This window comes from Symphodus melops (assembly GCF_947650265.1).
Source record: "Symphodus melops genome assembly, chromosome: 15".
Taxonomy (NCBI): domain Eukaryota; kingdom Metazoa; phylum Chordata; class Actinopteri; order Labriformes; family Labridae; genus Symphodus; species Symphodus melops.
Window position 1 is genome coordinate 19682892 of NC_136705.1, and position 12425 is coordinate 19695316.

Consider the following 12425-nt stretch of genomic DNA (forward strand, 5'->3'; position numbering starts at 1 on the left):
TTTCAAATCCACCTCCTTCCCCTGCTCATGGATGTTTTTTCTAATTGAAAGTGATATCTTAGTGCAAGCTGTTGGTCAGAGTCTGTGAAGAGTGCGGCTACAATAGACCTGTCAGGGTTGATGGATCTCCAACACAGCTGGGATATGGGTCCCCAGACCAAAGCCAATAAGAGCAGGGTCGGTATGTAAAAACAGAGGCTTATAAGAGCTGTCCATCCAAGCCTCAACACACATGCATGCATACATACAGGCCTGATCAATAACAGATTGTTCTGAGGGAGAGGAGGTGTGCTCAAAACAGAAATGGAATTATAAAGTAAGTGATATTGGAGAGAAGTGAAAACAGTTTCTCAAAATCAGTCTTTTCTTTTTATTCCCTCAGTTTGAGTATAATCGATGAGGAGTCCATTTTGGCTCGGTTGGTTGATGATAGCCAGTCATTACAGATTAGCCAGAGTGAGTAATGGGAGCCCCACAGGGCAGAGTAAAGCAATTCAATAAGTGCATTTGTGGGAGGAGGTGATTGTGGTTATGTTTTTGGATCGAGGGGGAGACGTGTTAGCCTGACCAAAATCCCCAACAGAAGCTGAGATCTTCTTCAATCTCTCTCTTTTCTTTTATTTCTTTTCTGAGATAACAAAGGCGGATAATGTTTCTTTAAGTCCATAACTTCATACACTAATCCCATCACCTGCCTCCTGTGGTGATATTTCAGTCTAATCTCTGGCTTGCTTTTTCTCTTGTACGACTTAAGACACAAAACAAGGCACCCCTCTGATGCCAATTAATTAGGAGGATATGAATATTTCAGTGCTCTATGATACAATGGTGGCTGCACCGAGATAGAATTCACAACAGCTTCTAATGGAATATTAATCATGTGGTGACGTTATGGTCTTCTTTTTCTCAGCTTTCACTGAAGGTGTGTGGAAAAGGGTTCAGAGAGCGGTCACGGTGTCTGTTCGGAAGTTATTAGACGGCATGTCTCGCCCCTGTCACTGGCCCGGAACTGAAGACCTGGATGTAAAGTTGCACTTTTTTAATTTTATTTTTGAAAATGTGTATTTAAGATAAAGCCTGGTGACTCGCCAAGAACAAAACGCGACATTCCCAATACATTTAAAAATAAAACGAGAAGGGGAAGTCAGAGAGCAGAGATCTTCTTAAAAGGACAAGCGTCCAGTTTTCTATGACGTGCAGAGCTGCCACCACAAACACTGTTTCTGTCATCATTTCCAAAACTTTCAGATTCAGTTTCATCAAAATGATTGCTTGTTTCTGAGCTGGCTCTGATAGGCGAGATTGAGACTACTTTGCAAAACTTATATAATACACAGTATAAACAGTATATAGCTTTATTTCTTCTACTGCACATCTTCTTCCGAGGGCTTGAATTTCCCTTGGGATCAATAAAGTATCTATCTATCTATCTATCTATCTATCTATCTATCTATCTATCTATCTATCTATCTATCTATCTATCTATCTATCTATCTATCTATCTATCTATCTATCTTCTTTATATTTGTTATTTACATTTATCATTTCATTACTATTGTTATTTGTAGTCCTACATTCTTACTAATATTTTGTTTATAAGACACAAAAGGCCTCAGGATGAAGACTATTTGGATCAGGCCGGTTCATAAAAGTATCCTCTAAGACCACATGTCTTAGTCGCTGTTTGGTCTGGCTTTATTTATTATCTCTATCTGAGACAGCAGAGCCAAACAGGTGATCTGTGTACTACAGGCCGAGTCCGATGTAGATGTTACATAAATCAGAGGAATCAGTGCTAAATAAAGTGGCCTTCTAAGTGGCACTAAAAATGTTGTAAATGAAGCTTACGCTTCCCCTGACGTTGGTTTTAAAGTTTTCGTTTTCTTTAAATGATCTGAATTTCGGACAACGGTTGAGTTATTACTCCTACTTCTTCATACTAATCATTTTCTTTATGTATGTAAACAGGATTCAAGGATAAGAACCGGAGGTACAGTTCAATTTATCATTTAAAGATGTTTTGATCCATAATGCTTAACTAATGCAAAGTCAAAGGTTTTTTTGTTTTTTTTGTTTTACCAGTTTAAAGATTGTTTATCTAAGTGCCATCATCAACCTGAAGTGAGCTGGTTATTACTAAAGTAAAGACAAGAGTTTAAACCTGTTTGTGAGACGGTGAGGATGAATATGATAAACTTAAACACTAATCATGGAATCAACAAATTAAAAAGGTCGACCTGCATTCATTCAGAGTTCCTTTTCTTTTACACCTCATCAACTTGTAAAAAATAAACATAAAAACTGAGCAAAAAAAATAAAAACCAAAAAAGCCTGTGCTGACTGTGATTGACGGTCTCTGTTTCAGGACATTGATATACTTGCCTGACACTCGTGTCAACGTGAAATATTCACATACTTTCCACATTTTGCCAACCATGTCTCCTGGAGTTCTGCTTCATTTTCTTAATACTGACTAAAGATGTGCATGAAGGTGTTCACAGACACCACAGGGGAAATATTTGGGACACAAAACGGCATTTCTGTGCCAAGGAAACGTTTCAAAGCTGTTGTTTTACATTTATTCATTTAATTATTCTTCATTTTCATGCCAAAGCTATAATTATTTTCACATTAACACCTGCTGCGTTCCCCATGTGTGTGTATCTTTGTTCTGTTTAATCTTCATCATTAGCAGGTTAGCCTGGGCAAGCACTGGTGTTTATTAAAACAGAAAGTTTCATGGTATTTGTTTGAAACGCTGCAGCAGCACGAGGACAGACCTGCACTGACGATATGAAGGAGATGCAGATTTCCTTCTTTTCTTCTCCCTGGCAGGGATCACACTGGCAGAGCTCATGTTATTCATGGACAGACTCATTTCCTGCAGCAGCAGCGGCACGGTTCGATAGTGAAGCTGTAAAACAGTTTCAGCTAGCCATAAACACATTTGATGAAAACAAATTAGGAGCGAGAAATATAACTGACGGAAAACATAACAGCCGGCAATGGAATCACATTAGTGGGGGACGCTGGATGCCGCTGAAAATAAATGTACATTTAATAAATGGATAAATACAACACGTAAAGCCCTATGTTGCCAAAACGAATTCATCATTTAAATGCCTCCCTCTTTTTCCATTAAAGCCCGTATTAAAACACCTTGCAAATAAATGTGAGGCTTTAACAACCTGACAGATCACCGCCGCGGTAACCTGTTGACACCGGAGTCCTGAAACATCGCTTACAGGGAACTTTACGCCTTTCAGATGAAATCACTAATGGCAATAATCTTTTGACAACATGAGAGGAAAGTCTCTCTGATTTGTGGCTGTGACGCAGTACTATTCTTGTTAATGAATTTTTAATATCCTTAATGACAGGAGAGGAACGATGTAATTAAAAGAGCAAGTTAGGAAAAAACGCTGACTCCAACTCTTTATGGGGACCATTTTAATGTTAGTTTAATTGGAACTAACACATTATCTTAATGAACAGATTGCCTTCAAGGAGACCATTTCCCCTCCCCTATAGCTAGCTCAAACTAGCCATTATGCATAGAAAGAAATTTCTATCGCAATCTATGAAAATGACAAGAATTAATTGGAAGAAATGTAACTTCTTCTTTTTTTTTCTTTTTTTTTCCTTCTCAGAATTTAAAACTTCCACAGAGCGAGTTTGTGTCAGCGTGCAGGGCTGAAGGATTTGAAGGTGGGGGAGCGGGCGGCGCGGTCGCTGCAGAGGCTTTGTGGCATGAAATACATGCATAAAGCCAAACGTGGCCAACAAGCGCACAAATTGACCACTCCACAACCTTGACACCGTTGACACCTGGACACCTATCAGCGCTCTGTCCCCTTCACTGGGAGGAAGACACGCAGAGGCGGGTTGGTGTTAGGGTGGGTTTTTTTTTTTTTTTTTTACGCTGGGGAGCTCTGGGCAGTTGAGTTTAATTTGGGATTTACAAGTGACATTGTGCCCCCATGGCTGTCTTCTTACTGGGGCCGGGTTTATGGAGTGAGACAGTGGGGTCTTTTCCTTGTGATTAGCGGGCCTGCGAGCAGCCATGCACAAAGTATTATAGCCCACAGCATTATGTATCAGAGTTTACAGACCCCCCCCCCCCCCCCCCCCCCCCCCCCAACCCCTCCATTTCTGCAGACCCTTCATCAACCAGCGATCAAACCAACCCCCCCCCCCCCACCTTCACTCACACCTTCGGAAGGTCAAGCCTCTCAAACAAGTCAATAAGTAATGAAGATGTGTAATGTATCTGCTAGACACAAGGACAGGATAAAAAGTGAAATTTGAAGGAAATTCAGACACACACAAATGTTACACACACACATACACCCACACACACAGAAAAACAGATTAATATTATTAAATGATTTGGGGTTTCCAACTAAAAGGGGGGAAAGCAGGGTATGAACTGTGAACAGCCACATGACGACCCGGAGGCTTATCTCTCGGAGGCTGTTTGGCTTAAGCCCGGGCATTAATACACTGATAGCCTACGGAATAGCCAAGCATAAAATGAATGTGAAAGGATGAAGAAACAACAAGAAAAGGGGCGAAGAAAGAGGATGAAAGTGGTTAGGCCTCCAGCTTAACAGACCAGAAATATAGAACTACCAGCAGCATTACAGGGAGGCCCTTATTGATATGAGTGTTATTTCTGAGACATGCTTTTGTCACCGCTTTACAAACAAAACCCAAATAAGACTCAAACAAATGAGTTTGTTTTTTGCTGAAAAAGTTTTGCAGGTGCAACAATATCTACAAATGTATAGATTTAAAAAAGACAACAGGAAAAAAAAGAGAATAAATTTGGGCGCATTTGTCAAGAAGACAGAATAATAAGGTGCTCTAAGGCTGATAATTGAATTTAAACAAACATAAAGATCGGCTAACAACAGAAGGAATTGAAGGAAACAAATCCTGCACACTGCCTTTGTACACCAGCCCAGCGCTGAGGCTTTTATCCCTTTTATTTTATTGATTAAAAAAATCCCAGAGGCACTAAAACGTACAGTCAATGATTAATGTCCCTCTCAGAAAAAGAAATTATATGGAATAAATTAAACTACTGCAGCAGCAAATTGAAAAATAAGAATGTAAATGAGCTTTGAATACTTAATATCATAGAGAAAAATAGGCAATGAGGCCCAAAAATGATGAGGGATTAGCGCAGAAACATGACATTAGCTCTAATGGCAGCGAGTAGATTTTCCCTACTGTCAAAATTTAACTGTCGCATCTGATTTTCTGCCAGGTAAATGAAAAATGGGAGACGATGTGAGGCAATCCAAAGTGCTAACCTTGTTCACGAAGTGATGAAGTATGGACTCAGAGTTGCATGTCAGTACTCCCGGTCTGAAATAAGAGAATAAAGAATAATACTAATCTGAAATGCAATTATGGGGTAAGTAGCACTGTTTCATTGTATGATCTGACTGTGGATTTTACAGTCAGGCAGGGAAATATATTACAAGGATGACAAGTAAATAACGACAGCCTGAATGTTGAGTCATATTTGTACAGGAAGTGAAAATATATATAGATATTAGACTGCTGTAGCTTCATGTATTCCACTCAGTGCTGTCCTCACATCTGTATGGAAACTAAAATGCTCTTAGGCAGTACTTAAAATGCAGTTTTTGGCTGCCACCCTGCCTCCAACATTACTCCTCCAGTTATCCTGCAGGAGAGAGGAAAGGTGTGAACTGCATCAAGCGGGGCTCTCTCAGTTGGAACCTTTAATTATAACTTCACAGTATCAGTTACAGCAACCTTGCACAGATGCTAAAACCCTCAGAGGCTTGGCTACTCTACCTTACTTAATCTGAGCGGGAGGCACTGAGACAGTGCCGTACCATCAGCCAATTCAATCACAAGCCAGGACGCCACCAAATCCTAGTCCAATCCGTGCACCAGAGAGACATGACCTATAGCTACTTAGCATCCTTCATCAACAGCTTGTTTTCCCTTTTTTTGTGGATGCATTATTGTTATTTGCTTCTTCCCCTCTGCTTGCAGTCTCTCCCTTTCCACAGGATGCGGTTGGGCTCTATGCGTGCAGAGCTAAAGACGCTATAAAAATTGCTGAGGTATAAAATCGAAAGTGCTCAAGCTGTCTGCGAATGGAATTGCCGGCTGGCTCGGCCCTGTTGGAGGTGGTGAAGGATCCCCGGCCAGGACCTGCTATAGTGTAGTAAATCAGAGAAAGTTTGTGCTTGTTTGTTTACATATTACAGGCTTTACAGTGAGCCTACTTTGGTACACAAGGAGCTGTGCTCGGCCCAGGCTATTGTACGGGTCATAAAACTAAAGAATATAATGGCTGCATGCAGCTTGAACCAGCCACTCCTGCACTTGTTCTTTGGTAATATGGTTTTGCTCAGATGAGGAAAAACCTGTGTTACAAGAACAAACGTTGGGAAAACAAGGACTTTTTTTCTACTCCATTTTGTGAGTGAAAAACATTTTTTTCAACCGATTGTTCAGAGGCACGTGGGTCACAGGCTTTCGTGAATGAAATATGTACTAATGTTTTGTCAGAGAAGACAAAACCTTACACAATAAAGACAGCTCCCAATGATTTTTAAAGACTTGTAAAGGGATAGAAATACCAAAAACATGATCATCTGGAACATACTGTACATGAAATCTGATCAATGAAAAGTGTAAAACAGTGCACCAGTGAGCGACCAGGGATTGGACACGGAGAGGGAGCAGACACCTGGGAGTTCACCTCAACAATAAAGTCAAATAATAACTAGTCAAGTAGTCAAATAACAGTCCTGTTCAAGAAGGGTCAAAGCACTGCGTCTGCTCTTTCCACGCAGGCCAGGGGTCTGCTGGAAAGGACCCCTGCTCAGGAGGGCCACTGTTGTCCCAGACTGCCATCAAAACTGACATCCGTCATGGACGGTCCTGTCACCCCCCGCACGACACTGTGGGGGGGGCCTGTCTGCTTCACCCACCCTGCAAGAAGGAGCGCTAACACAAGTTCATCATTCATGTGTTTATATTAGTGCATGCTTGTATTTATGGACATAATCCTGAGCATCACTATCATCACATTGGTGTGAATAATGTATTTATAGTATTTATTACAACAAGCTGGTGTCTTGTTTGAATGCAGCTCTATTGCGACTGTTTTTTTTACTCCTTTTTCCATTTGAAAGTGTGTGTGATGTTTTGGTTAAATTGTCTAGCTGTTTGAACTCACATGCAGAAGAGAAGTTTCTGTTCTATTCTTTTACATTATTAGTAGTATTTTTTTTCTTTCTCCACATGTTAGTTGAATGTCCTGACTGAAGCTGTCTTTCTCAGATGGGATTCTCTGATTAGGGAATCCGTTAAGATTGTCTCTCCTTAACTTAATGATGAAGGTCAAATCTTTTTTTCAACATTGTTTGTGCTTTTTTTGTGTCATTTTACTGCTTATAAAACTAATGACCAAGAACAAAAGCTGAATCTTTCCAAAGCCCAACATGTGGCTGTTTGTTTGAACTTACATTTTATGGAGTTGGATCTTGAGAAAAATGAAAAAAGATAAATGCCAACACAAAAAGTGTGTGTGTGTGTGTGTGTGTGTATAATCCCCAGTTTGTTCACTGCTATATACTGTGGTACCTCAGTATACAGTACACTTTAAAAACCTCCACTCAGGTGTTACCGTGTCTTTCCAGGTGCACCCGTGAGCCAAAACACTTATCCTTAAGAGAGATCAAGCTTGCACGCTATCTTATCAGCTCTTACAGTGCTGTGCGCGTACAGTATAGAAGTACACTCAGCTACTCATGCAGACCCTGCTTACAGGAGATCAAACGCAGGTCAGAGACTCCAACATATACTCGCTCCTAATCCACACAAGTGCCTCTCTGTAGGTATGTGTACGACTCTGTGTGTGAGTGTGTGTGTGAGAGAGAGAGAGAGCGAGGAAGAGCGAGCTGAAGGATTTCTCCGTGTGTGTCGACAGCAGTGGTCTGCTTGTTTTGTGACAGTCAAAGGCAGAGCACAGGAAATGCAGCGCGATGTGGCCAGTCACAGTTGAATTTCTTCAGTGATAAGGATAGATTTTTTTTTTTTTCTTCGCAGAGGCCTGACAGTCCATCCATACGACAAGAAAATGCGTGTGCTGAGGGTTCGTCACAAGAGCAGAACACACTACAGAATGTAGCATGTAGCGTTGCATTGAGAGAGACTGTTCTTGTTTCTTTTCATATTTCTGTTTCTTCTGATCTGTGCTCAAAGAGAAGATATGTCAAACCTGACCTCTCTCTCTCTCTCTCTCTCTCACACACACACACACACACACACACACACACACACACAGATCATGGAAACATGCACACAAAAGGTGTGTGTGGGGGAATGAAGGATGGAGGAAGGTGACAGGTAAACAAATTCAGTGTCATATTCTCCTGCTGTCTTCACTGTGCCACTTGGCATTTTAATGGAAGGGAATCTGATGTAACATATAGTGGTAACTACAACAGCAGCCTCGTACCAGAGGGGAAAACTTAACTCCTCAGACCTATGCATTAAACATATTGTAGAATAGAGTGTAACATTTATCACTGTCATTCCTAGAGAGTTTGTGTAAATTTAAATGCGCTCAAGCGTGCTGATTCCCCCCCCCCCACCCCCCACCCTTTCTCTCTCTCTGCACAATGTATGCGTACAATGCCACCCCAAAGCCCATTTTCCCGAAATCCTTCTCATTGTTCTGCACGACCATACCACCAAACAGCTATTCATCTTTGGGGAATATGCTGTACAGAAATGTCTTTGTATGGGGGGCCTTTTTCTGTTGCAGCCCAATCTGTCCAGCTATTTTTCATCGTTTTATAAAAAATAAAAACAAAATTGAAGAAATATGTCCAACAAGATTGCAAATGTATTTCTCTGCAAAGCACATTTGAGGGCTGATTTCAACAAAATATGTATAAATGATCACCTCAGAATGGCTTTCTGGGGAAGGGTGTGTTTTAAATCCAGAGGTTAAATATGGAAGTGCTTTATATGTATATGAAAAAAAGATATTACATTGCGATAATCTATTACTGCTTTTTCGAATCTCACTCTGACCTACAGAAAAGGCCTTTCGACAATTAAATAAGACTTTGTGGATTATTCCTGACAAGTACTTTTCCAGGATTGTGAGCCGGAGTAAAATGGAACAATAATGCCTTTAAGTGTGGAATATATATCGGGACGGTAGTGCATGGCGATACCAGCTGACACATTAAACATTAAAACAAATTACCTAACCTTTACAACTTGCAGCGCCAATAAGAGGAAAAATGACAGATCATGGGTTATTATTCACTGAGAGAGCCTATACATAATAATGATGTCATCAATAATGGCCATGATATCGAGGCTTCTGCAGCTTTTAAAAAACATTTAAGGGAATTACTTTATTTTAAATCATCGGTCCAAGTGTTGGACTCAGCCACTCAGCATGGAGGAAAAAAGGGCGAGCTCTCCAGAGACGGAAACAGGGAAAAAGAGGGGAAAGAGAGGAGGAGGAGGAGGAGTGCGGGAGAGAGAGAGGAAGAAAGAAAAATGTGCCACATTACGCTGCTGTTACCAAACAGCGCTCATGAGTCAATTTGCCAAATAATGCGAGTAGAACTTGACTGAGGAGGCACATCAGTACTATTAACGGGTAAGACTGTCAGTGACCAGCGCACGGAAAATACATCTCCTCTAACAAATAACACTATAAACTGGAAAGGGCCAACAGCCAGCGGTGGTCTTTTCATTTAACTGGAGCTGTTGAGCTCCATTCTAGTCGAGGCCATTTGTATTGATGTAAAACACATTATATCAAAATTCACCTTCCTTCTTTAGACAAAAAGCTTAACAAACAAATGTTCTCTCTTCCCCTGCGTGTGCTGTATGCACCCAACAGACACGTTGAAAAACACCTAAGTTGGTGCATGAGGAGTTGACCCATGATTTAGATATCTTTTCTGTATCTGTGTGTTTTCTGATCTTGTTTAATGCATACGAGTGTTGAAGTTTTCATGGGATGACATTCAGAGCATTGTTCTTGATTTCTCAGAAGTGAACAGACATGTTGCATGCAACTCTAGGGAACTAAAAACATGAAATTAACCAATACTGGCCTCCAATAGGACTTCTACTTTTGTTGCCATGGTATCTTAAAACAGGTATCGCCTAATTTTTATCAGTATCATCTCGCTTCAAAAATGTTGTCCAACAGTCCAGAAAAGCACAGAACAGAAGATCAAGCATCAACTTACATCATATATTCAGAGTTCGGGGCCTTTTCATCTTTTTATACCTCTAAATATATTGTTACATTAAAGTTTCAAGTGTCTCTTCATATTGAAAATTAAAGTATGATTATGATTTGTTTTTATTACACTTTTCTAAAGTCTTTCCGTCCTTATCAATTGAATTTCCTTTTTTGTAGTGGAGCTTAATCCAGGTGGTCAAATATTTCACATTATTTCAAAATAGAAATGTCGTATTTTCACGAAAATGGTAAAAAAAAATTTTTTTAAAAAGTCAGATTATAAAATGTACACATACTGAGATATGTTGTTTCCACTGTTAGTGTAAAGGCTTTCTCTCTCGTTTGTGTTCAGACAAATAAGAACCTGCCGACCCTGACCGACATCAGATGCGACATATTCTGCTCTCCGTACATCTGCAGCCACATAGTCCTGATTGTCATGGCTCATCAAACCCATCGTAGGACGTGTTCTTATAGGAGAGAACATCCCTGTAAGGCTTATTTGTCCCCTCTCATGTCCTTCCTTGTTCAGAGCAACTGTGTCACGTGTGCTGTATCTGTGTTCAAAACAAGAATTTGTTTCTTCACTTTCCAACGATGCTTCCTGATGGATGCCTTCTGTTCCGTCTGATCATACATTATAGGACACATCGCAGCATATTGTGCGTCGCACTGAGGGTCATTTTCAGAGAGCCGTTTACTCTGCCTCCGCAGAAAATCTTAAATAAATTTAATTGTCTGCATCCGCCATCAGAAATGACTTTATGCGTTTTGCTTCATAATTAAGAGCTTTCACATCCATAAACTTAAATCACTGTGCACAGCTGTTGAGGTGTAATTAAAGCATTAAATATGTGAACGATCAACTCCCACTAAACAAGATGACACCAACACCCCCCACCGGCACAGAACTTAGAGGTGAAGCGCGAGCTGGCGGAGCTTTTTCTGAAACTAAAAACCTTGCGCGTTCCTCTTGTTCTTCTGTTTTCGAACTCTTATATTTCATTCCCATAAATCTCAGCGGCTCTTCGCAGCATTAGGAGCTGAACTGATGCTAACAACATTAGCTGATGATTTAATGACCCTGCAGATGAGGACAGTCATCCTCTTTCTATCATTCTGTCGCTCTCTCTTTTTTTCATGTCCGCCTGCTGGCTGAGGATACAGAGGATCTGTGTGTTTTTGAGGATGAGGGTGGTGGCGCTCGTATCTCATCCACCTCCATTACTCCAAGGTCACACGGTTGCTTTTCTTAATGTGATCAGGGAAAGTGTCACTTTTGCAGTTCTGTGGCAGTAAATAAGAAGCGGCTCTAATTTGAATGTAGTGTACCAGAGGCCCTTTATGGGTTGTTAATTTAGTGTTTAAATACATTTAACAGTTGAGAGAGAGTACTGATTAGACCGGCTCTCAGAGTGAAGGCTATTTTTCTCTCCACCATTCCCACTGACTCGCTGTAGATTATTATTGTTATGATGTGACAGATGAACGCCGTGCTCATTTTGAATTAAGAGGGAACTTCAAAGGCAAAGAGAGCGATAAAATGTGTCATTTTCTTAAATCATTTCTCCTTCATTTCTCCTCAAAGTCGCCTCATTATTTATTTCAATCTCAATAAAGTTTCTAATCTCAAGATGCTCAAGTTAAGAAGACAGTAGCCACAGCCTAGCCAGGGACAGGGGTCACAAATTAGCCACATGTACTTTGTATTTAATATACGAAGAAATATTCACGGCATGCATCCCTAAAATAAACAAATACAATAAATAAGTAAGCCTACACTTGATGCTATGTTACATACAAACACTGCTTTCTAGACATGTTAACATTAGAGACAAAAAAATTCTTGTTCCCAAGAAAGGAAATACCAGCTGAAATAGTTCCCTTCACATCATGAAAAAGATTTTTTACAAAGCTACCTGCCAATTAAAATACAGTTATGAAAAGGGAACTATCTTCTTGTAATGGGTGTTTTCTTTTCTCCTACTTTATCTGCTCGTATTAGCTAATTTTTTTTTTTTTTTTCATGGGAAAATCTGCACGAGGCACACTGGTGACACCAGTAGAATTAAAGTTATTCACAATATTCAACCAAATCATTACAAAGTCCTTCTGATACCTAAAACTTACGAGAGAGTTTACACCATCA

General features: G+C 40.3%; 1 protein-coding gene across 3 annotated transcripts in view; it reads right to left on the reverse strand.

The window, feature by feature from the left end:
• LOC306835936 (uncharacterized protein) overlaps window positions 1–12425 on the reverse strand; it is an 80377-nt gene that overhangs the window by 37870 nt on the left and 30082 nt on the right. For 2 of the 3 annotated variants that reach the window (XR_013780713.1, XM_079362747.1), the window contains one exon: window positions 5319–5373. The exons of the other annotated variant lie outside the window; for it this stretch is intronic. Coding sequence is in view for 1 of the 2 variants with exons in the window: in XM_079362747.1 (XP_079218873.1) it covers window positions 5319–5373 (55 nt within the window). In the remaining variant the exon portion in view is untranslated. The remainder of the gene's footprint in view (window positions 1–5318; window positions 5374–12425) is intronic. 3 annotated transcript variants of the gene reach the window in all.